The sequence below is a fragment of the Pristis pectinata genome, chromosome 26 (genome assembly GCF_009764475.1).
Source record: "Pristis pectinata isolate sPriPec2 chromosome 26, sPriPec2.1.pri, whole genome shotgun sequence".
NCBI classification, from domain to species: domain Eukaryota; kingdom Metazoa; phylum Chordata; class Chondrichthyes; order Rhinopristiformes; family Pristidae; genus Pristis; species Pristis pectinata.
The window spans coordinates 2,284,920-2,310,721 of NC_067430.1; the positions used below are offsets into that span (position 1 = coordinate 2,284,920).

General features: G+C 45.0%; 1 protein-coding gene across 2 annotated transcripts in view; it reads right to left on the reverse strand.

Moving 5' to 3' along the window:
- The window catches only part of tmem269 (transmembrane protein 269), a 106,409-nt gene that overhangs the window by 11,810 nt on the left and 68,797 nt on the right, over positions 1-25,802 (reverse strand). For both annotated transcript variants that reach the window (XM_052039370.1, XM_052039371.1), the window contains exons 6-7: positions 9,590-9,733; positions 6,381-6,581 (exon numbers count right to left, since the gene is read on the reverse strand). In XM_052039370.1, coding sequence (XP_051895330.1) covers positions 6,381-6,581; positions 9,590-9,733 — 345 coding nt within the window. The remainder of the gene's footprint in view (positions 1-6,380; positions 6,582-9,589; positions 9,734-25,802) is intronic.

A 25,802-nucleotide genomic window follows, 5' to 3' on the forward strand; every position in this document is an offset into this window, starting at 1 on the left:
CACACCTGGTTTGGAAATATATTGCTGGTCTCTCATCATTGCTGGATCTAAACCTAGAAACTCTCTACCCAACAGCATGTTGAAAGTATTAATGCGGTTCAAGAGGGGCTTAAAGATAATTAGGGATAGGAAATATATGCTGGCCCTGCCCACATGCAAGAAACTGATTAAGCTAAGAAAAGTGGATCAGATCCTACCTGGAGGGTTAAGTCCTGCTCCTCCAATACTTAAAAGGCCCATTCCTACCTGCTGCTGTGGGTAATCTGGCAGTAAAGATTCTATGAAGATGGATTGCTCTGCCTTTAGGTAAAGTGAATTATTTTCTTATTTTCCTAGACTCCTGGAGGGGCTCCAACCCTAAGTGCCCAACAGCCAATGTTGCATTGGCCTACTATGCAGTTTACGTACACAGGGATCACGGAATTATATGCACACAATAATTTGCTTGTCATGCACATCACAACATCATTCCACTAAGCCCTTGTACAAAACTGGTGTAGATGCTGCATCTTTCTAATGTTTTATTTCACCATCCATTTGAGTGTGGAGTCATTGATTCAAAATATTAAATTTAATTTTTTTTTACGTTCTTTTATTCTCAATCCAGTCTTTAAATAGAATTGATTTTTTCTTTGTTTCTGCATTTTTAAAATCTTTCTCATCTTTCCTCTTCTTTTTAACTTTTTCTGTACATGATTCGAATTTAACTCACCCTCTCCATTGATCCTGATTCTTTCTCAATCCTTAAATCTTACTGATTAAAAATTGTCTTTCTGTTCAGAGAAGTCCAAGGTTCTCGATTACTTTTACTATGTTGTTATCAGTTTGCACAATGAAAATCGTTTCAAACTGAAGGAACAAAGAAGTCCAACAGCTGTGATGTGGACCAATATCTGGTCCATTATGCCTTTTGCACTTGCCTCCATTTGTGATTCTCCAATTTTTCAGCCTAAACTTTAATTAGATGACCCCAAGAATGAAAAGCTATTGTGTTTTATTTCTTACATGGCAGATGAGTGTACAAAATAAGAAACATAATTAGACTTGGTTCAATCATTACAATTTGTTTCCGCATAATATACATAATGCATTTCTGTATAATGACGGTCATCCATCCTAATCTGGAGCTACAGTAACATTTTTTTGAAAAAACTGTCTGTACATATTTCTGCCCTTTTGTTGCCTATTTACTTTTCCCTGTATTCATAACCTGAGGGTGTTCAGTTCATAAAGCGATGAGGGCAGGAGGCTCACACAAGAGTGGCGGCTGGCGCATAAATTGAACAGAAGGCTGCTAGAGTTGGCAGCAGTGGCGAGGGGAGGAGAAGCTACTTGCAAGAGCACACCACCTCACCGAAACCAGCAGCAGAATTGAAGCTGACATCACAAATCAGAAAGTGATGCAAGGCAGGGTAGGTATCTGATAGTAAGTAGACCAGATGAGGATTTCCATCACTTTTATAGCTTATTAGTTTAAGCTAATAATATCTGGTATTAGCATTCTTTAATTAAGAGGGGCAACTTGGAGCTTAATTCAAGGGTTTTTCTTTCCTATTCAGATTACATTTTAAGTAAAGAGGCATTTTCTTAAAGCAGGGGAAATTAGGCCTGTTTGTTTTACGGCCTACAGCATATGGGAATCCCAAGATGCTTCCTGTAGTCTGGATGACCACATCTGCAGGAGTTATCTCTGGTTTGATCAGCTAGAACGCTGGATGTCAGCACAGGAGTGACATGGAGAGCATGTTTTTAGAGGTGGTCAGTTAGAGAGGGAATGGGTGACCACCAGGCAGAGGAAGGGAGTTAGTCTGGGAAAGCAAAGAGTGCATCTAACTCCAGAATTGTTTTTCCTTGTTGGAAAATGGTGGGCATGAATGTTCCTCCAGGGAGTGCAGCCATGGTCAAGTTCACTGCTGGTGCTCAGCTGCACAAAGTGGGAGGAGCAAGCATCCTAGAGTAACAGTGGTAGGTGACACGATAGTGAGAGGAATAGACAGGTACTATTGCAGTCATTGACATGAATCCAGGATGGTGTGTTGTCTTTCTGGTCCCAGGGTCAAGGATGTCACAGAACAGCTGCAGAGCATTGTAAAAGGGGAGAGTAAGCAGTGAGAAGTCATGGTTTACACGGGGTACTAACAATGTAGTTAAAATGAGGGATGAGGTCCCCAAATTGAACTTAGCATACTAGATAGGACCTAGCATGCTAATTAACGATTAAAAAGCAGGACCACTAAAGTTGTAATCTCTGGATTACTTCCAGTTTCACATGCTACTGAGAAAATGTCAAATGAATGTATGGCTGAAGAGATGTTGCAGGGGGGAGGACTTTAGATTTCTGGATCACTGGAATTATTTTTGGGGAAAGTGAGGCCTGTATAAATCAGATGGGTTGCATCTGAACTGGAATGGGTCCAAAGTCCTTGTGGGGTAGTTTGCCAGCGCTGATGGTGAGGGCTTAAACTAATTTGACTGGGAAATGGGACACAGAGCAGGAGTAGAGTAGGGAGTAATGTACTCACTATAATTTTCCATATAGATGGGAAAATAAGTCTCCAGGTACATGGGAGAAATGCAAGGCTGGAATGCACCCACTTTAATGCAAGGAGTCTGACAAGTAAGGCTGATGAACCAAGGGTGGTGATTAACATAAGGGCATATGATATTGTTGCTATCCTGGAGACGTGATTGAATGATGGGTAGGACATTAAGTTCCTAAAGGCTATTTCAATACGATAAGACACAACCTGGCAAAAGTGGACTTGCAGCAGCTACTTGCAGTTCAGTCTGCAGGTGACCAGTGCCAGGCATTCAAAAATGGAACAGTGTAAGTTCAGGGCCAGTGTGTTCCCATAATGGTGAATGGTATGGTCAATAAGTCTAATGAACTCGGACGCCAAGGGACATTAAGGATGGATAACAAAAAAGTTGTTTATGGCAGGTTTAGAGAACTGGCGAGGCCCTATAGGAGTGTAGAATGTATAGGAGGTTACTTAATGTAATCAGAGGGTGAAGAAGGGCACAAGATGGCACTGGTGGACAAGATTAAGGAAAATCCAAATCCATTACTTTAAAGCCATGCCCTCTTGTATTGAGCGTTAGTGCCCTGGGAAAGAGGCGCTGGCTGTCCACTCTATCTATTCCTCTTAATATTTTGTACACCTCTATCATGTCTCCTCTCATCCTCCTCCTCTCCAAAGAGTAAAGCCCTAGCTCCCTTAGTCTCTCCTCATAATGCATACTCTCTAAACCAGGAAGCGTCCCGCTAAATCTCCTCTGCACCCTTTCCAACACTTCCACATCCTTCCTATGATGAGGCGACCAGAACTGGACACAGTACTCTAAGTGTGGTCTAACCAGAGCTTTATAGAGCTGCATCATTAGCTTGCAGCTCTTAAACTCGATCCCTCGACTTATGAAAGCTAACACCCCATAAGCTTTCTTAACTACTCTATCCACCTGTGAGGCAACTTCAGGGATCTGTGGACATGGACTCCCAGATCCCACTGCTCCTCCACACTACCAAGAATCCTGACATTAACTTTGTACGCTGCCTTTGAGTTTGTCTTTCAAAGTGTACCACCTCACACTTCTCTGGATTGAACTCCATCTGCCACTTCTCAGCCCAGCTCTGCATCCTATCAATATCCCTCTGCAATCTTTGACAATCCTCTACACTATCCACAACACCACCAACCTTTGTGTCATCTGCAAACTGGCCAACCCACCCTTCTACCCCCCTCATCCAAGTCATTAATAAAAATCACGAAAAGCAGAGGTCCCAGAACCGACCCTTGTGGGACACCACTAGTCACAGCCCTCCAATCTGAATACACTCCCTCCACCACAACCCTCTGCTTTCTACAAGCAAGCCAATTCTGAATCCACATGGCCAAGCCTCCCTGGATGCCCTCTGACCTTCTGAAGAAGCCTACCATGTGGAACCTTGTCAAATGCCTTACTAAAATCCATGTAGACCACATCTACTGCACTACCCTCATCAATCTGTCTGGTCACCTCCTCAAAGAACACTATCAGGCTTGTGAGACATGATCTACCCTTCACAAAGCCATGCTGGCTGTCCCTGATCAGACCATGATTCTCTAAATGCCCATAGACCCTTCTCTAAGAATCCCTTCCAACAGCTTGCCCACCACAGACGTGGGGCTCACTGGTCTATAATTCCCTGGACTATCCCTACTACCTTTTTTGAATAAGGGGACAACATTTGCCACCCTCTAATCCTCTGGTACCATTCCTGTGGACAACGAGGATTCAAAGACCCTAGCCAAAGGTTCAGCAATCTCCTCCCTCACCTCCCAGAGCAGCCTGGGGAATATTCCGTCAGGTCCCGGGGACTTATCTGTCCTAATATTTTCTAACAGCTCCAACACATCCTCTCTCTTGATATCTACATGCTCTAGAACATTAATCTTACCAACACTGTCCTCAGCGTCATCAAGGCCCCTCTCCTTGGTGAATACTGAAGAGATGTATTCATTGAGGACCTCACCCACTTCCACAGCTTCCAGGCACATCTTCCCACCTTTATCCCTAATCGGTCCTACCTTTACTCTCGTCATCCATCTGCTCTTCACATAAGTGAAAAATGCCTTGGGATTCTCCTTAACCCTACTCGTTAAGGCCTTTTCATGTCCCCTTCTTGCTCTCCTCAGCCCCTTCTTAAGTTCCTTCCTTACTACCTTATTTTCCTCAAGAGACCTATCTGATCCTCGCTGCCTAAACCTTATGTATGCTGCCTTCTTCTTCCTAACTAGATGTTCACCTCTCTCGTCACCCATAGTTCCTTCACCCTGCCATTCTTTCTCTGCCTCACCAGAACAAATTTATCCCTAACATAACATATGCAAGAGATCCCTGAACAACGACCACATCTCCATAGTACATTTCCTTTCAAAAAGGTCATCCCAATTCACACTCGCATGTTCTAGCCTTATAGCCTCATAATTTGCCCTTCCCCAATTAAATATTTTCTTGTCCTCTTTGCTCCTATCCTTGTCCATGACAATGCTAAAGGTTAGGGAGCGGTGGTCACTGTCCCCCCAAATGCTCACCCACTGAGAGATCTGTCACCTGACCCAGTTCATTACCTAATACTAGATCTAATTTGGAATTCCCTCTAGTCAGCCTGTTAACATACTGTGACAGAAATCCGTCCTGGACACACTTAATAAACTCTGCTCCATCTAAACCTTTGCTACTAAGCAGGTGCCAATCAATATTTGGGAAGTTGAAGTCTCCCATGATAACAACCCTGTTATTTTTGCACCTTTCCAAAATCTGCCACCCGATCTGTTCCTCAGTATCCTTGCTGCTACCAGGGGGCCTATAGAATACTCCCAGTAGAGTAACTGCTCCTTTCTTGTTCCTAACTTCCACCCATACTGACTCGAGAGAGGCTCCTAGATTATTCTCCCTTATCCACCCTTTCTGCAGCTGTAATAGTATCCCTGACCAGTAACGCCACCCCTACTCCTCTTTCTCCCCCCCCCTCCCTATCCCTTTTAAAACACATCACCACTTCTTTCTTGTGTTGTCAAATCGCTTGGCTAACAAGCAACCCTTGATGAGCTAAAATTTCCTTTAAAGACTGGGAAGGTCAAAGTTATTAGTCTTGAAATCTAAGGCTAATTTTATATGGGAATGTTAAGATCTAAGGTGCCAGTATACATTAAACATCAGACATTGAAATATAGTTGAGGCCTGTTAGCAAACATCAGTGAATAGGATTGAGAAGTTGGGTCACTGGAGCATCTCAATGGGCCCCAGCTGGATGAATCCAAGGGAGTAGATCATTAATGGGGAAAACATGAGGCACAGGAATAGGCTGGGTAGGGCAGTGGTTGAGTGAAGAACAACATCAGCAGTGGGATGTCAGGGTATGTGGGTCAATGATAACAGTGGATGGGCTGGGGGGAGGGAAGGGAGGTGATCCATCAGAAATTGTGGAGCAGAGCGAAAAAGAAAATGTACATGGCCAATTTGGGCGAGTTGGGTTACTGGGGCTAGGTTCACAGACATCAAGGCAAGAAGTCAGGGGAGTCTGCAATTATGGGGCAGGAACAATGATAATTGATTGAATAGTTTTTTTATGAGACTGGGGGATAACCTGTTCATGCAATGAAAGAAACCTTTCGCTGGTGTGCTCCTCTGCCTTAAAACTATAACTTTGGTTGACAAGCAAAATTTATGATGATAAGGGAAACTACTTCTGTAACAACAACATTATAAAAGCCTTTGTATCACAAAATTACATAAATGTTGGGCATTTTTACAAAAGTCCCGACATATATATTAAACTGAAAATGTATACTCTCAAACTGAATATCGCCTCACAGTTAACTCAGAGTTGTACACACCTCCGATGTACACCACCTTTTTCCAAAATTGTGTTTCCAAGATCTTGTCATGGGGGTAATTGCCTTGGTCAGTCATGAAGAGGATCATCACCACTGCTGCAACATACAGGAAGAAGCAATTCCCTCTGGTCAAGACAAAGGTAGAGGATAGGATAGCTGAAGCATAAGGACACGGTAGGCCACGATAGACAAAAGGAATCCCTAAAAGTAAAACATTAGCAAGATATTAATATCATATTGCAAATCACAGAATGGCTAGATGAGGGGTGATATTAGAGAGGTGTATAAGATCATGAGGGACATAGATAGGGTAAATGCACACAGTCTTTTTTCCTGGTTGGGGAATCAAGAACTAGAGGGCATAGATTTAAGGTGAGAGAGGAGAGCTTTAATAGGAACCTGAGGGACAACTTTTTCACCCAGAGGTTCACATGTACAGGAAAGGTTTAGAGGGATTTGGCCAAACATGGGCAAATGGGACTAGCTTAGTTGGGAATCTTGGACCAGTTGGGCTGAAGGGCCTGTTTCTGTGCTGTATGACTCTATGACTATTATTCTGGGCTGGCTAATTGATCATACAGATTGAAGGACAGGGATTTTCAAATTTGCCACTTTTATTTAAACAACTTAAGGAAATGCAAAACCTGTGCACTAAAAATAGCATTTGCAAGAGTACATGAACATTTGAACAACATGTGTAAAAGCCAGAGACACAAGGGACTGCAGATGCTGGAATCTGGAGCAAAAAAACAAACTGCTGAAAGGAACTGTCGTGGTAATGACAGCAGAGGATCTCAGTGATCCTGTGTCAGGACTGAGATGACTTGGGCTTTTGTACGAAGTGAGTGGAGTGCAGCATGTTTGGATGGGGTGAGGCTGGAGTGGGTGAGGCAAGTGGCAGAGTCGAGACAGTTGATGTTGTGGCGCCAATAGCAAATGAAAAGGTCAAAAAAGGGTAAAAGGCCCGAAGGGATGTTGGGATTGGTGCAAAGTGAGTGGAGCGCTGCATGTTATGACGAGATTGGGATTGGTGTGAAGGAGTGGTGTAAATACCCTCTCCCTGTTTATTTCAGCAGTACAGATATTTCACCCTCTAGCTGGAATTTTTTGGTACTTTGGCATGCAAGGTGAAGCAGGGTAAGAAATTCAATTAACATAGCAACAATATACCATTGAATCCTTGCAACTAACAGGATCATTGACTCACCACCCATGCTTCCCCTATATTTTTCTTGTGAGTCAGAAGCTTGTAAGTATTCATGCAATATTCCTTCTAAATCTGATGCACAGCTTCACTACTAATATATAGGTAGAAGATTAAAAAGCATTGCTGGGAATGTGGGGAAAGTAAAATGGGATTTATGTAAGATTAGTGTAAAACGATGGTTGGTGGACGGCATGGACTCATAGAACATAGAACAGTGTAGTGCAGGATCAGACCCTTTGGTCCACGATGTCTGTGCCAACCATTATACCAACCTAAATGAATCCCATCTGTCTGGACATTGTCTATATCCCTCCATTCCCTGCCTGTTCATGTGCCTATCTAAAAGCCTCTTAAACATTGCTATTGTATCTGCTCCCACCTCTTCCCCTGGCAGCGTGTTCCACGCACCTACCACTCTGTAAAAAAACTTGCTTCAAAAATCTCCTTTAAACTTTCCCTGTCTCAGTTTAAACCTATGCCCCCTAGAATAGAGAAAAAGACTCTATCTATCTTATCTATGCCTCTCATCATTTTACATGCTTCCTCAGCCTCTGATACTACAGAGAAAACAATCCAAATCAGTCTAACTTCTTCTTATAGCTAATCCTTTCTAATCCAGGCAGACCTCTTCTGCATCCTCTCCAAAATCTCCATATCCATCTTGTAATGCGGTGACCAGAACTGCACACAGTGCTCCAAATGTGGCCTCACCAAAGTTTTACACAGCTGCAACACGACGTCCCAGCACTTATACTCAACACTCCGAGGCAATGAAGGCAAGTGGCCAAAGAACCTGTTTCTAAGCAGTATCTATGATTCTAAATGTCTAAGTTAATGAAATTAATCAATACATTAATATTAATTAACATTGACATAGAACAGTACAGCAAAGGAACAGGCCCTTTGGCCTATGGTGTCTGTGCCGAGCATGATGCCAAATTAAACTAAACCTATTTGCCTGCACATGATCCATATCCCTCCATCCCCTGCATGTTCATGTGTCTGTCTAAATGTCTCATAATGTCTCTATTGTGACTGCTTTTACTACCACCTTTGACAGCATATTCCAGGCACCTACCACTCTCTGTGTAAAAAAACTTACCCCACACACCTCCTTTAAACTTTACCCTTCTCACCTAAAAGCTATGTCCTCTAGTATTTGACATTTCTACCCTGGGAAAAAGACTGTCTACTCTATCTATGCCTCTCATAATTTTATAAACCTCTATCAGGTCTCCCCTCACCCTCCAGTGCTCCAGAGAAAACAATCCAAGTTTGTCCAAACTCCCCTTATAACTAATACTCTCTAATCCAGGCAGCATCCTGGTGAACCTCTTTTGCATCCTTTCCAAAGCCTCCACATCCTTTCTGTAATAGGGCGACCAGAGCTGCACACAATATTCCAAATGCACCCTAGCCTAAGTTTTATACAGCTGCAACATGACTTTTTGACTCTTATGCTCAATGCCCCAACCGATGAAGGCAAGCATGCTGTATGCCTTCTTTATTAAGTTAAACGAATAAACCGCTTAAATTCACTAAACCTTAGTGAAGGTTGATAACCCCAATCAAATGAGTGGGAGCATGATAGATCTGCCTGCTCTGTCTACCATGAAGCTGAAAGGCTAGATTCCAAGGGAATCTGATCCCTCTGCTCAGGAAATTACAAAATCTCCTTGGACTCAATAATAAGTCCAGGGATGGAGCAAGGGGTTTAATGCACCAGATCTGATCCCCTGCATGCTCAGTTCGTCCATGCTGCAGTACATAGGCAACTAAATCTAGATATGCCAATGTGTGCACTGGAGCTATCCATTTTTTTTACAGAAATGCCAGATAGCTGTCATGCAATCTGGCCCAAACTTTTAGAAGTTGCTATTGATAATTTTTAAGAGAACTTTCACAATCAATTTAATATTTCATCTAATTTAGGAAGTAATTTGAATTTTAGATCCAACAATAATTCCTCACAATTCACAGAAGAAATATAGTGAATTCTTACCACTAGAAAAGAAGCAGAGACGTATAAACACAGACATCACGTAGCAGATGATGAAAATGCTGCTCAGTATGCCATGGGCCTGCAGTAAAAGTGAAGTTGCAATTCCAAATGTTGTGAAATCTGCAAAATCATCCAATTTGGCTCCTGTAATCAAATGAAAACAGAACTGTTAAGTTATATTTGCTATGAACTATGTCTGATGGTGACAGATTCATTATGCAGTTTGTCTCAAACAGTCAGATCGAAGGCATAAATGATTAATTAAACCAAATATCTTGAACTCAGATCAAACTTTCCTGGCAAACAGTGGTGTACCCAATATCCCCTAAAATCTTAGCGATAACCTTATAGAATATACATCAAAGAAATCCTAATTCTTCTCTGTTAAAGAAACTAAAAGGAAATATATGAATTCCAACTGACATCAGTCTGAAGATTCTCCTTTAGACTGCTGTCAGTTGGCATGCACATATTTCTTCGAGCTGTTCTAAAATCCTATATCATACTGTTTGAATGCAGAACAGATTTGATTAGAGTCTTGATCAGACTTTCAGATTTAAGTGCTATACAAGATATCCATCTCAACATCCTTTAAAGAAGCCTACACAGCAGTACAGGACTGCAGATGCTGGAATCTAGATGAAAAACATGATGGTGCTGAAGGAACTCAGCAGGCCAAGCAGCATCCATGGAGAAAAGCCTCCTCTATATTGGTGAGACCAAACGCAGACTAGGTGAACATTTCGCAGAACACCTGCGTTCCATCTGTAACCGCGATCTGCATCTCCCCGTTGCCAGTCACTTCAACTCCCCCCCCACACTATCACTGACATGTCAGTCCTTGGCCTCCTCCACTGCCAGGAGAATTCCAAGCGCCAACTGGAGGAACAGCACCTCATTTTCTGTCTTGGAACCTTGCAGCCTAATGGCATGAACATTGAATTCTCCCACTTAAAGTAATCCCCACCCCCCCTTCCCCACACCATGCCTCTTCTTTTCTTCCCTTTCCTAGCCTCTCTTTCTCTTCTACCCCCCTTTCTTCCTCCTTACCTTTGACCCATCCCCCGGTGGATCTGCTCTCCCCTCCTCCCCAGCACCTGCCTATCACTATCTCTTACCTGCATCTACCTATCACCACCCTGTGCCCACCCCGCCTCCCCTCTTTTGTCTACCTATCACTGCTCTGCTTTTCCCTCCTATATATTGGGCTTCCCCTTTTCCTATCTTCAGTCCTGAAGAAGTGTCCTGACCCGAAACATTGACCGCCTGCTTTTCTCCACGGATGCTGCCTGGCCTGCTGAGTTCCTCCAGCATCATAGTGGTTTTTTGTACAGAAATGAATGCTTGATTTAGTAATTGTTTCATAGAAATAAAGGAAGAAAAACTTGTACTCAGGAAGAACCTTTATCCCTAAGAGGTGTGCTATAGCTAAAACAGAGGCAAAAACTGCTGATGCTGTAGAGGGACTCAAAATTAACGTTTCAGTTCACTAACCTGTTATCAGAACTAGGAAAAGTTTAAAAGGAAGGCAGTTGTGTGTGGAGAGAACAAAGGTTAAGCTTTTATTTCAGATTTCCAGCATCTAGTGGTCATCTGGTTTCCATATACAGTTTGGGAGACTTTTTTGCTGAATCTCTCTCTTTAGTTTTCATGAATGAACTTGAGCTTCCAACTGCCTATCACTTTAATCCTTCATCCCACTTTATAAAATTATGAGGGGTACACATAGAGTAGACAGTCTCTTTCTCAGGATAGGGGAGTCCTCAATGAGAAAGATTTGAAGGGGATCTGAGGAGCAACTTTTTCATGCAGAGCATGCTGGGTATAAGAAACGAGCTGCCAGAGAAGATGGTATAGGCAGGTACAATTACAATGCTTAAAAAACATTTGGACAGGAAAGGTTGAGAGGGATATGGGCCAAATGCAGGAAAATGGGATTAGTTTAGATGGGATTAGCTTGGCTGGCATGGTTGGGTTGGGTTATAGGGTCTGTTTCTGTGCTGTATAATTCTATTAATTTCTGACCTGAAGGTCTTTGGCCTCTTAAACTGTTCCAATACAGCTCAATGTAACCTTGAGGAGAAGTACCTCCATTCTCTTTCTTTGTAATTTAGAGCTTTTTTTTCAGTTTTGATGAAAGGTCATCAACCTGAAATGTTAAATCAGTTTCACTCTCCATCTCTTTCCACCTTCTGCAGGAATCCCTCCCTCCGTGACTCCCTGGTCTACTCATCCCTCCCCATACACCTTTCCCTGACGTCTGGCACTTTTCCCCTGCAATTGCAGGATGTACAACACTCATTCTTACACATCCTCCCTCTCCACCATCCAGGGACCTAAACAGTCCTTCCAGGTGAGGCAAAGATTCAAGCGCACCTCCTCCAACCTTCTCTACTGCATTCGGTGCTCCTGATGTGGCCTCTACATTGGCAAGATGAACAGTCTAGGCCACTGATTTGCAGAGCACCTGCACTCTATCTGTAATGGCCATCCCGAGCTCCCAATTGCATGTCATTTCAATTTCCCCTGTCATTCACACACTGACCTGATCTACCCCCGGTCCTCCCATTTTTGCCCTCTCCCGGTTTTATCCATCCACCACCCATTGCATCCCCTCCTCAACCTGGTCCCATCTGCCCTTCATTGCTCCCCTAATGGTTCCCATTATCATCTTCTTTATTTATCAGATTCCAGCACTGGTAGTCTTTGTGTTCCTGCTTATCATTCTTCTGGCTGTCTCCACCTTCACCCTTCTCTCCCCCCACTTGGTTCTATCTGCCTTTTGTCTGCCTCCATCTATCATTCACCTGCCTTTGTCTCCCAACTCTGCCTCTCCTTCTTCCCTACCTTGCTCCATCCCTCCATTGTTCTTCACCCATTCTCAGTCCGCCAATCACCTGCTGGTCCCTATTGCACCATTCTCCCTCTCCTTTTCATACTGGCTATCTTCCCTCTCCGCTCTCGGTCCTGATGTAGGGTCGTCAGCAATTCCTTTCCCGCCACAGATGCTGTTCAACCTGCTAAGTTCCTTCAGCACATTGTTTGTTACTCCAGATTCCAGCATCTGTAGTCTCGTGTCTCACTCTCCACAGATGCTGCCTGATCTACTGTATATTTTCATTATGTTCTGCTTTTAGTTCTGATTTCCAACATCTTCAGTATTTAGCTTTTGTATAATATTAACATAAACTTTTGGAATTACATTGATTAATCAGATTTGTCTTACTTTGCAATAAGATCCTTATCCTTTTCTGATCCAATCCCCTTGCATGTAGGCCAACATACCAGAAACACAAGAGATACTGCATATGCTGGAAATCTGGAGCAACACACACAAAATGCTGCAGGAACTCAGCCGGCCAGGCAGCATCTATGGAGGGAAATGAACAGTCGACGTTTTGGGTTGAGACCCTTCATCAGGACTGGAAAGGAAGAGGGCAGAAGCCAGAATAAAAGGGCAGGGGGAAGGGGAGGAGCACAACCTGGCAGGAGATAAGTGAGTCCAGGTGAGAGGGGGAAGCTAGGCAGCTGGGTAAGGGGGTGAAAGGGAATGGTGTGAGAATCTGGGAGTTGATAGGTGGAAGAGGGAAAGGACTGAAGAAGGAGGAATTTCATAGAGAGACCAGTAGACCATGGAATGAGGGAAGGATGTGGGTAGGTCATGAGGAAGGTGGAGGGGAATGAGAAGGGGTGAAGGGGCCACAGAAAATGAGGGAAAACAAAGAGGGGGGGAAGGGAAACAGGGGAGAGGGAAAAGAAGACAGAGGGGAGTGGTTACCGGAAGTTAAAGAAATGGATGTTGATGCAATCAGCTTGGAGACTATCAAGATGGAACATGAGGTGTTGCTCCTCCAACTGCGTCTGGCCTCAACATGGCAGTGGAGGAGGCCGTGGATAGACATGTCAGCGTGGGAATTAGGTGGAATTATAATGGCTGGCCACTGGGAGATTCTGGCTGTTGAAGCAGTCCCCCAATCTGCGTTGGATCTCACCAATGTAGTGGAGGCCACACTAGGAGCACCAGATGCAATAAATGACACTGATAGATTCACAGGGGAAGCACTGCCTCACCTGGAAGGACTGTTTAGGGCCCTGAATGATGGTGAGGGAGGAGGTGTAGGGGCAGGTGTGACACCTTGCACGGTTGAAGGGATAAGTGCCTGGAGGGTGATCGGTGGGGAGGGATGAGCAGTAAGGAGTTGCGGGGAGAGCGATCCCTGCGGAAAGCGGAGAGTGGAAGATGTGCCTGGTGGTGGGATCCCATTGGAGATGGCGGAAGTTGCGGAGAATGATGCGTTGGATGCGAAGGCTCGTATGTTGGAAGGTGAGGACCTGTCATGTTGGCGTGGGGTTGGAGTGAGGGCAGGCGTGTGGGAAATGGAGATGAAGGTGAGAGCTGCGTTTGTAGTAGTGGAGGGAAAATCCCATCTACTGAAAAAAAAAGAGGACATCTTGGATACCCTGGAATGAAAAGCCTCATCCTGAGAACAGAGGTGGAGGAACTGAGAGAAACGAATAGCATCCTTGCAAGTGACAAAGTGGGAAGAGGTGTTGTCAAGGTAACTGTGGGAACCAGTGGGTTTGTAAAAGATGTTAGTAGATAATCTGTATCCAGAGATGGAGACAGAGAGATCCAGAAAGGGGAGAGAGGTGTCAGAGATGGACCAAGTGAATTTGAGGGTAGGGTAGAAGTTGGAAGCGAACTTGATGAAAGTGACGAGCTCCGTATGAGTGCACGAAGCAGCCCCAATGCAGTTGTCAATGTAGCGGAGAAAGAGTTGGGGGGCGTTACCGGTGTAGGCTTGGAACATGGACTGTTCCACGTAGCCAACGAAAAGGCCGGCATAGCTGGGACCTGTGCGAGTGCCTGCGGCTACAGCTTTGGTCTGGAGAAAGTGAGAGGAGCCAGTTCTCTTGAACTGGTACTCACCCTCAAGAGAAGTTGTTGAAAGTGAGTTCCAGTTCTGCCAGACAGAGGAAGGTGGTGGTGGAGGGGAGCTGGTTGGGTCTGTTGTCGAGAAAGAAGTGGAGAGCCATGAGGCCTTCCTAATGGGGGATGGAAGTGTACAGGGACTGGACATCCATAGTGAAAATGAGGCAGTCAGGGCCGGAGAAAACATTGAAATCATGGAGAGCATGTGAAGTGTCATGGATGTAGGTGGGAAAGAACTGGACCAAGGGGGACAAAATGGGGTCGAGAATGAGACACGAGTTCAGTGGGGCAAGAGCAGGCAAAAACAATGGGCCGACCAGGGCAGTTCGGTTTGTGGATCTTGGGTAGGAGGTAGAAACAGGCAGTACGGGGTAGGGGAACTATGAGGTTGGAGGCTGTAGATGGGAGATCTCCAGAGGTGATGAGGTCAGTGATTGTGTGGGAGACGGTGGCCTGATGCTTCTTAGTGGGGTCCTGGTTGAGAGGCAAGTAAGAGGTGCCCAAGAGCTGCCATCTGGCCTCAGCAAGGTGGAGGTCAATCACAAGACAAGGGAGCAGAAGTAGGCCATTCAGCCCATTGAGTCTGCTCCAAGGAAAAGGGAAAAAAGAAAAAGAAATGAGAAATTGGGGGGGGGGGGGGTGCAAAGAAAAAAAATACTATTCTAACCCCAATTTCTGGCCTTATTCCCATATCCCTTGATACCCCGACTATTTAGATACCTATCTATCTCTTCCTTAAACGCCTCCAATGATCTGGCCTCCACTGCTGTACCTGGCAAGGAATTCCACAAATTCATCACCCTCTGGCTAAAGATATTTCTCCTCATCTCTGTTTTAAACCTGTACCCTCTGATTCTAAGATTGTGCCCTCTGGTCCTGGATTCACCCACCAAGGGAAACAGACTAATCACAACTACTCTGTCCAGTCCTTTCAACATTTTAAATGTCTCTATGAGGTCCTCTCTCATTCTTCTGTACTCCAGTGAGTACAGTCCAAGAGCCGACAAATGCTCATCATATATAAGCCCTTTCATTCCGGGAATCATCCTCGTAAATCTCCTCTGAACCCTCTCCAACATCAGCACATCTTTCCTAAGATATGGGGTCCAAAACTGTGCACAGTATTCCAGATGAGGCCTCACTAGTGCCCCGTAGAGCCTCATCAACACTTCCTTACTTTTATACACTATACCTCTCGAAATGAATGCCAACATAGCATTCGCTTTCTTTACCACCGATCCGACCTGGTGGTTAACTTTTAAGGTATCCTGCACAAGTACCCCCAAGCCCCTTTGTACTGCTGTACTTTGAATTTTCTCTCCTTCTAGATAATAATCTGCCCATTTATTTCTGTTTCCAAAGTGTACAACTGCACATTTCTCAACATTGAATCTCATCTGCCATTTCCTTGCCCATTCTCCTGAACTATCTAGGTCTCTCTGCAACCTTCCTGTCTCCTCAATACTCCCTACTCCTCCACCTATCTTGGTGTCATCTGCAAACTTAGCCACAAAACCATTTACTCCATCATCCAAATCATTAATGTACAAGGTAAAAAGAAGTGGCCCCAACATCGACCCCTGCGGAACACCACTAGTAACTGGTAGCCAACCAGAACCAGATCCTTTTATTCCCACCCTTTGCTTCCTGCCAACCAGCCAATGCTCCATCCATTCTGTTATCCTACCTGTAATTCCATGACCTCTTATCTTATTAATCAGTCGCTTATGTGGCATCTTGTCGAAGGCCTTTTGAAAGTCTAAATACACAACATCTACCGCCTCTCCCTTATCCACCCTACCTGTGATTTCTTCAAAAAACTCCAATAGGTTGGTCAGGCAGGATCTTCCCTTCACAAAACCATGTTGGCTAGGACCTAGCTTGCCTTGCACTTCTAGGTATTCCATAACCCCATCCTTGAGGATCGATTCCAATAACTTTCCCACCACTGATGTCAGACTAATAGGTCTGTAATTTCCTTTATGCTGCCTCCCACCTTTCTTATACAGCGGAACTACATCTGCGACCCTCCAGTCCTCCGGAACCATGCCGGAGTCTATCGATTCCTGGAAAATTATCACCAATGCCTCCGCTATCTCTAAAGCCACTTCCTTCAGAACCCAGGGATGCACCTCATCCGGTCCGGGAGACTTATCAGTCTTTAGCCCATTTAGTTTTCCTAGCACCTTCTCTCTAGCAATCTTAACTGAACTCAGTTCCATTCCGTGAGACCCGACTAACCAGTATATTGCTGATGTCCTTCACAGTGAAGACCAATGCAAAATACTCATTTAGTTCTTCTGCCATCTCTTTATCATCCATTATAATCTCTCCCGCACCGTTATCAATTGATCCTATATCAAGCCGTGTTGTCTTTTACTCCCTATATATTTAAAAAAAACTCTTAGTATCCTTTCGAATGTTATCTACCAACTTCCTTTCATAATTCATCTTTTCTTTCCTAATGACCTTCTTAGTTTCTTTCTGCAGGATTTTTAAAGTTTCCCAGTCTTCTGTTTTCCCACCAATTTTTGCTTCCTTGTATGCCCTCCCTTTTGCTATTATTTTAGCCTTCACCTCTCTCGTTATCCACATTTGTGCCTTTTTTCCATTCAAAACCTTTTTTCTTGGAATATATCTATCCTGCATTTTCCTTATTTCTTGTAGAAATTCCTTCCATTTCTGCTCCGCCGTCCCTCTAGCTAGCTTACTCTTGCAATCAATTTGGGCCAACTCCTCTCTCATACCATTGTAATTTCCTTTGTTCCACTGAAATATCGATACACCAGTTATCAACTTCTCCTTCTCAAATTTGAAACTGAACTCAATCATATTGTGATCACTAGTTCCCAATGGTTCCTTTACCCTAATCACCTCTGGTTCATTACACAGCACCCAATCCAAAACAGCCGATCCCCTGGTGGGCTCATCAACAAGTTGCTCCAAGAAACTGTCCTGTAGACATTCCACAAACTCACTCTCCTGAGATCTATTGCCTTGCTGGATTTTCCAGTCCACCTTCATGTTAAAATCCCCCATAATTATCTTCACATTGTCACTCTGGCACGATTTTATTATTTCAAACTGCAACTTATCGTCCACTTCCTGACTGCTATTAGGGGGCCTATATATAACTGCTACTATTGTCCTTTTACCCTTGCTATTTCTTAGCTCCACCCATAAGGATTCCGCCTCTTCTGACCCAATGTCCTTCCTTTCTATTGATTTTATATCATTACTAACCATCATGGTCACACCTCCGCCTCTGCCTACACGCCTATCCTTCCTACACACAGTGTACCCCTGGACATTCAGTTCTTAATCACATCCGTCATAAAGCCATGACTCGGTGATTGCCACAATATCATATTTATTAACCTATAGTTGTGCCACTAGGTCAGCTACGTGCATTTAAATATAGTACAATTAGTCCAGTATCTGCTATTGATTTTGTTGTACTTCTATTGTTCAGCAAATTATCCTGACTTTTCACCTGCCTGTCCTTCTTACCATCCTCACTACACACTATCTTGGACATGTTCCTATATACCTCATCCCCTATCCTAACATCCTGATTTGTTGTACTTCTATTGTTCAGCAAATTATCCTGATTTCTCACCTGCCTGTCCTTCTTGCTATCCTCACTGCACACCGTCTTGGACTTGTTTCTATAAACTTCCTCCCTTACCCTAACATCTTGTATCCTAACATCCTGGTTTCCATCCCCCTGCCAGATTAGTTTAAACCCTCCCCAACAGCTAAATTAAACATTCCCATCAGGATATTGGACCCTTTGGAGTTTAGGTGCAACCCATCCTTAGTGAATAGGTCATACCTCCCCCAAAAAAGGTCCCAATGATCCAGAAATCTGAAGCCCTGCCCCCTGCACCAGTCACTCAGCCACGCATTCATCTGCCAGAGCTGTCTATTCTTTCTACCATTGGCACGTGGCACACGTAGTAATCCTGAAATTACCACCCTTGAGGTCCTACTTCTCAACTTTCTCCCTAACTCCTTGTATTCCTCCTTCAGGACCTCTTCTCAATCCACTGAACTACAACAGCACCACCCTTGTCTGCAGTTTTGATGGTGAGGTGAGGATTGGTACGGAGAGAGTGGAGGACAGGAGGGCAGGGGGGTGAGGTTGGAATAGGTGAGGGGAGTGGTAGTCAAGACATTTAAAGTCCCATCGGCAGTTAGAAATGAAAAGATACAGAGTGGGCAGACGGCCAGAGCCAGGTGTCCAAGAGGAGGAGGAGGGCTTAAGGTGCTTGAAGGGGGTGGGGAATCCTTGCCAAAGAATCAGGCCCAGAGACGGAGGTGATGGAACAAGAGCTCAGGGTCATGGTGGGTGGGGAACATTGAGGTGTGGGCGCAGGGGACAAAGGTAAGGGCCCTGCTAAGGACAGAATGTTCCACCTCAGAGAGGGGAAGGTCGGAGGGGATAGTGAAGACAGGGCAGGGGTTGGAGCTGGGGTGAGAGGAGGGTAGAGGGTTGGAGGGGTCAGGGAAAGTGGGTTGGGAGGAAGATGGGGGCTCAGAGGAGTGAAGGGGGGATGAGGGGTAGGGGGAGGCTTGAGAGGCCAGGGGTGGGTGGGAAGTAGTGGTGGAAGAAATTGAGCAGTAGGACCCAACGGCAGTGAGACAGGTCTCAGCCTGGAGGCGGCAGGGGGCAGAGGCCAGAGCCAGAGGTGACGCAGATTGGGAGACCGCTTTGTCGAACATCTTTGCTCTGTCTGCCGCAACAGCCAGGACCTCCCGGTGGCCAGCCATTATAATTCCACCTCTCAATCCCACACTGCCATGTCTGTCCATGGCCTTTCTCCACTGCTATGTTGAGGCCAGATGCAGGTTGGAGGAGCAACACCTCATATTTCGTCTTGGTAGTCTCCAACCTGATGCGCATCAACATCGCTTTCTCTAACTTCCGGTAACAATTCCCCTCTGTTTTCATCCCCCTCCCCCCTCTTTGTTTTCTCTCATTCCTGTGGCCCCTTCATCCCTTCTCTTTTCCCTCCCCCTTCCCTTTATTCCATGGTCTACCGTCCTCTTCTATCAGGTTCCTTCTTCTTCAGCCCTTTGCCTCTTCCACCTATCACCTGCTAGCTTCTCACATCACTCGCTTTTACCCCCCCCCCCCCCCACCTACCTACCTCCCCCTCTCACCTGGACTCACCTATCACCTGCCAGTTCGTGCTCCTCTCCCCCCCCCCCCCCACTTTTATCCTGTCTTCTTCCCTCTTTCTTTCCAGTCCTGATGAAGGGTCTCAACCCAAAATGTCAACTGTTCATTTCCCTCCATAGATGTTGCCTGACCTGCTGAGTTCCTCCAGCATTTTGTGTGTATTAGGCCAACATACCACCTGCCTTCTAAATTACGGCATAGTGGTGCAGCCTGACTGCTTTGGAGTTCTGGGTTCAATCCTGAGCTCCAGTACTTTCTGTGTGGTGTTTGCATGTTTTCCCTGTGACTGTATGGGCTTCCTCCAGGTGTTCCAGTTTCCTCCCACATTCCAAGAATGGCCGCTATAACATTGTCTTTAGTGTGTAGATGAGTGTTAGAATCTGGGCAGACTTGATGGGGATGTGGGGAGAATAAATGAGTTAGGGTAGAATTAGGGTTATAAAATGGGAGCATGACAGCTGGCTAGACTAGATGGGCCAAAGGGTCTGTTTTCATGTTGTATCTCTCTATAAGGAAACTGGATGTTTACCTTCTTAGCTGCCTGAATCAGCATACCCAAATCTCTTGGGCTGCAATGTTCAACCTTCTCTGACAGCTGTACATTTTTAGTTTTGGTATCAGTCTTGTAAGTTTGTTTTATACTTTCTCCAGTCTTTCCATTGGCCAACTCAGGCTGACTGATAACTGGTGGTTCTGAAGGGAACTATTGGCTATCAGCAAATTCACCTCTGTAAAGCTGCTCTGGTTCATCCCCACTAAGCTTGATAAGACAGGATCTAGCTCTATGTGCTAGTCCCTGGGTGTACACCAAGACAGGCATCAATTACTGTTGGAAGACCATTAACTGGGTGAAAGTGGTCCTGTTGTCTGCTGAAAAATAGCAGTTCTTCCAGCAAAAGAAACTATTTATGATGAAATGGTACACATCGTAGCCACCAATACATCCTTTGCACACAATGTGCAAGAGGCTATAGCCTATGTGGTAAGATTTAACAAAAAAAAGTTTGTATCATATATTATTGGGAATAAATGAACTGTAAAGATGTGAAACATTGCAAACACTAAGTACATTCTTATGAAATAAAGATAGCAATTTTATGAAATATTATGAGGGAACCTCAGTGCCACTGCATTCATGACACATAGATTACCTTCCCACGTTCTAACAGAAAACCTCCTTTCACACAGGATGTTGAGGAAGACTTTATTTTTATGTATTCATTTTTTTCAGATCTGTGTGTTGCTAGCAAGACCAGCATTTATTACCTATGCTTAACTGCCCTTCTTGAACCATTACAGTCCTTCTACTGAAGATATTCTCATGCTGTTGGGCAAGAAATTCCAGAATTTAGACCCAATGATGATGGAAGACTGCTGATATATTTTCAGATCAAGGAAGTCATTATGACTTGAAAGGGAACCTGCACATGGTCCCATAAATTGACTGCCCTGGTCCTGCATGGTGGCAGAGGTCATGGGGTTTGGGAGCTGTTGTCAGAGAAGTCTAAGCGAAGAGCTGCAGTATATTTTGTAGATGGTACACACTGTGCACTGGTGATGTGAAGATATGTAGGGTTGTTGATGGGGTGCCAATCCAGTGGGCTGCTTTGACCTGGACGGTGTTGAGCTTCTAGAGTCTTGTTTGTTGCTGTACTCATTCAGGCAAGTGGAGAGTATTTTACCATGCTCCTGATTTGTGCCTTGCAGACTGTGGGAAAGCTTTATAGCATCAGGAGGCGAGTCCTCACTGTATGATATCCAGCCTCTGATGTGCTCTTGATACCACAGTATTTATGTGACTGGTCCAATTCAGTTTCCAGTCAATAGTAACCCCAGGATGGATGGAAACTTGGCAATGACAATGCAACTCTATGTCTCTTGTTGCAGATTGTCATTGCCTAGAACTTCTCTGGCACAACATTGCTTGCTGCTTATCAGTCATGTTGCATGCATGCACAGGCTGCCTCATTTGCTGAAGAACTGCAAATGGAATTGAACACTGTCAGATGACTGCATATTCCCACTTCTGATCTTACGATGGACAGAAGGTCATTGATGAAGCAGCTGAATATGGTTGGGCTTAGGAGACTGCCCTGAGGATGTCCTGCAGTGATGTCTTGGGGCTGGGATGACTGACATCCACCAACCACAGCCATAACCATCTTCACTTCTGTGAGGTAAGACGGCAGCTATTGGAAGTCAGTTGGCATCTGTCACTGTTCATCCCTAACAGCTTGATAACAAAAAGGACTTTACATGTATCTCTGTAGTCTGCTGGGCAATGATTATTGTGGGATCTTCAAAATCCAGGAACTTGTGCTGAGGTAAGCTCTTAAACTCTGGTCGTCTTATGCAATGGGCCCATGGGAAAAGGCCAACATGTGAGATCATCCAATAATATGTTGATAACATACCAGACTTTCTTTTGTGGTGGGTGCAACCAAAATCTGGTGTTTAACATGGTAGCTGTGATATTAACCATAGAACCATAGAACAATACAACACAATACAGGCCCTTTGGCCCACCATGTTGTGCCGACCTTTAAACCACGCCTAAGACTAACTAACCTCTTCCTCCCACATATCCCTCTATTTTAAATTCTTCCAGATGCTTGTCTAACAATCTCTTGAACTTGACCAACATATCAGCCTCCACCACCACCCCAGGTGCATTCCATGCACCAACCACTCTCTGGGTAAAAAACCTCCCTCTGATATCTCCTTGAACTTCCCACCCATTACCTTAAAGCCATGCCCTCATATTGAGCACTGGTGCCCTGGGAAAGAGCCACTGGCTGTCTATCTATTCCTCTCAATATTTTTTATACCTCTATCATGTCTCCCCTCATCCTCCTTCTCTCCAATGAGAACAGCCCTAGCTCCTTTAGTCTCTCCTCATAATCCATACTCTCTAATCCAGGCAGCATCCTGGTAAATCTCTTCTGCACCCTTTCCAACACTTCCACATCCTTCCTATAATGAGGCGACCAGAAATGGACACAGTACTCCGTGTGGTCTAACCAGAGTTTTGTAGAGCTGCATCATTACCTTGCGGCTCTTAAACTCGATCCCATGACTTATGAAAGCTAACATCCCATAAGCTTTCTTAACTACTCTATCCACCTGTGAGGCAACTTTCAGTGATCTGTGGATGTGAACCCCCAGATCCCTCTGCTCCTCCACACTACCCAGAATCCTGCCATTAACCTTGTACTCCGCCTTGGAGTTTGTCCTTCCAAAGTGTACCACCTCACACTTCTCAGGATTGAACTCCATCTGCCACTTCTCAGCCCAGCTCTGCATCCTATAAATATCCCTCTGTAAGCTTCAACAGCCCTCCACACTATCCACACCACCACCGACCTTTGTGTCATCTGCAAACTTGCTAACCCACCCTTCCACCCCCTCATCCAAGTCATTAATAAATATTACAAAAAGTAGAGGTCCCAGAACCGATCCTTGTGGGACACCACTAGTCACAGCCCTCCAATCTGAATGCACTCCCTCCACCACAACCCTCTGCTTTCTATGGGCAAGCCAATTCTGAATCCACATGGTCAAGCCTCCCTGGATCCCTTGGCCTTTGACCTTCTGAAGAAGCCTACCATGTGGAACCTTGTCAAACGCCTTACTAAGATCCATGTACGCCACATCTACTACACTACCCTCATCAACCTTCCTGGTCACCTCCTCAAAGAACTCTATCAGGCTTGTGAGGCAAGATCTTCCCTTCACAAAGCCATGCTGGCTGTCCCTAATCAGTCCATGATTCTCTAAATGCTCATAGATCCTATCTCTTAGAATCCTTTTCAACAGCTTGCCCACCACAGACGTAAGGCTCACTGGTCTGTAATTCCCTGGACTACCCCTACTACCTTTTTTGAATAAGGGGACAACATTTGTCACCCTCCAATCCTCCGGTACCATTCCTGTGGACGAGGACTCAAAGATCCTAACCAACGGTTCAGCAATCTCCTCCCTCACCTCGTGAAGCAGCCCGGAGAATATTCTGTCAGGCCCTGGGGACTTATCTGTCCTAATATTTTCTAACAGCTCCAACACATCCTCTCTCTTGATATCTACATGCTCTAGAACATTAACCTTACCAACACTGTCCTCAGTGTCATCAAGGCCCCTCTCCTTGGTGAATACTGAAGAGAAGTATTCATTGAGAACCTCACCCACTTCCACAGCTTCCAGGCACATCCTCCCACCTTTGTCTCTAATCGGACCTACCTTTACTCTCGTCATCCTTCTGCTCTTCACGTACGAGAAAAAAGCCTTGGGATTCTCCTTAACCCTACTCGCTAAAGCCTTTTCATGTTACCTTCTTGCTCTCCTCAGCCCCTTCTTAAGTTCCTTCCTTGCTACTCTGTATTCCTCACGAGCCCTATCTGATCCTTGCTGCTTACACCTTATGTATGCTGCCTTCTTCTTCCTAACTAGATGTTCACCTCTCTCGTCACCCATAGTTCCTTCATCCTGCCATTCTTTCTCTGCCTCACTGGGACAAATTTATCCCTAACATCCTGCAAGAGATCCCTGAACATCGACCACATCTCCGTAGTACATTTCCCTTCAAAAATGTCATCCCAATTTACACTCTCAAGTTCTAGCCTTATAGCCTCATAATTGGCTTTTCCCCAATTAAATACCTTCCCATCCTCTTTGCTCCTATCCTTGTCCATGACAATGCTAAAGGTTATGGAGCAGTGTTCACTGTCCCCCAACTGGTCACCCACCGAGAGATCTGTCACCTGACCCAGTTCATTACCTAATACTAGATCTAATATGGCATTCCCTCCAGTTGGTCTGTCAACATACTGTGACAGGAATCCGTCCTGGACACACTTAACAAACTCTGCCCTGTCTAAACCTTTGGTACTAAGCAGGTGCCAATCAATATTTGGGAAGTTGAAGTCTCCCACGATAACAATGTTATTCTTGCACTTTTCCAAAATCTGCCTCCCAATCTCTTCCTCAATGTCCCTGCTGCTACCGGGGGGCCTATAGAATACTCCCAGTAGTGTAACTGCTCCTTTCTTCTTCCTAACTTCCACCCATACTGACTCTAGAGAGGATCCTTCTACATTATCCACCCTTTCTGCAGCTGTAAGTGTCCCTGACCAGTAACACCACCCCTCCTTTTCTTCTACCCCCCCCATCCCTTTTAAAACACTGAAAACCAGGAATATTCAGTATCCATTCCTGCCCTGGTGACAGCCAAGTCTCTGCAAGAGCCACAATATCATATTTCTGTGTACTTATCCAAGCTCTCAGTTCATCGCCCTTATTCCTGATATTTCTTGCATTTAAGTAAATGCACTTTAGCCCATCCACCTTTCTACTTTTATACCCTGTACTCTGCTTCTCCTTCCTCAAAGCCTCTCTACATGTTAGATCTGACTTTTCCCCATCTACTTCTTCCTCTGACCTACCCCTCTGGTTCCCATCACCCTTGCAAACTAGTTTAAACCCTCCTGAACCACACTAGCTGCAAGGATATTGGCCCCCCTCAGGTTCGGGTGTAACCCGTCCTCTCAGTACAGGTCCCACCTTCCCCGGAAGAGATCCCAATGATCCAAAAATCTAAAACCCTCCCTCCTGCACCAACTCCTCAGCCACACATTCATTTGCCATCTCCTCCTATTCCTACCTTCACTATTGTGTGCCACTGGCAGCAATCCTGAGATTGCTACCCTTGAGGTCCTGTTCTTCAGCCTTCTGCCTAGCTCCCTAAACTCACTCATTCCTCTTCCTACCTATGTCGTTGGTACCAACATGAACCACGACTTCTGGCTGTTCTCCCTCCCGCTCAAGAATACTTTGGACCCGATCAGAGGCATCCCAGACCCTGGCACCTGGGAGGCAACATACCATCCAGGATTCATGTTCACTTCCACAGAACCTCCTATCTGTTTCCCTGACTATCGAGTCCCCTATCACTACTACCCTCCTATTCTGCTCCCTTCCCTTCTGAGCAGCAGGACCGGTCCCAGTGCCAGAGACCTGGCTACTGCTGCTTGATCCCTGCAGGTCATCCTCCTCAATAGCTTCCAAAGCGAAAAACCTTTTATTGAGGGGAACAGCCTCCG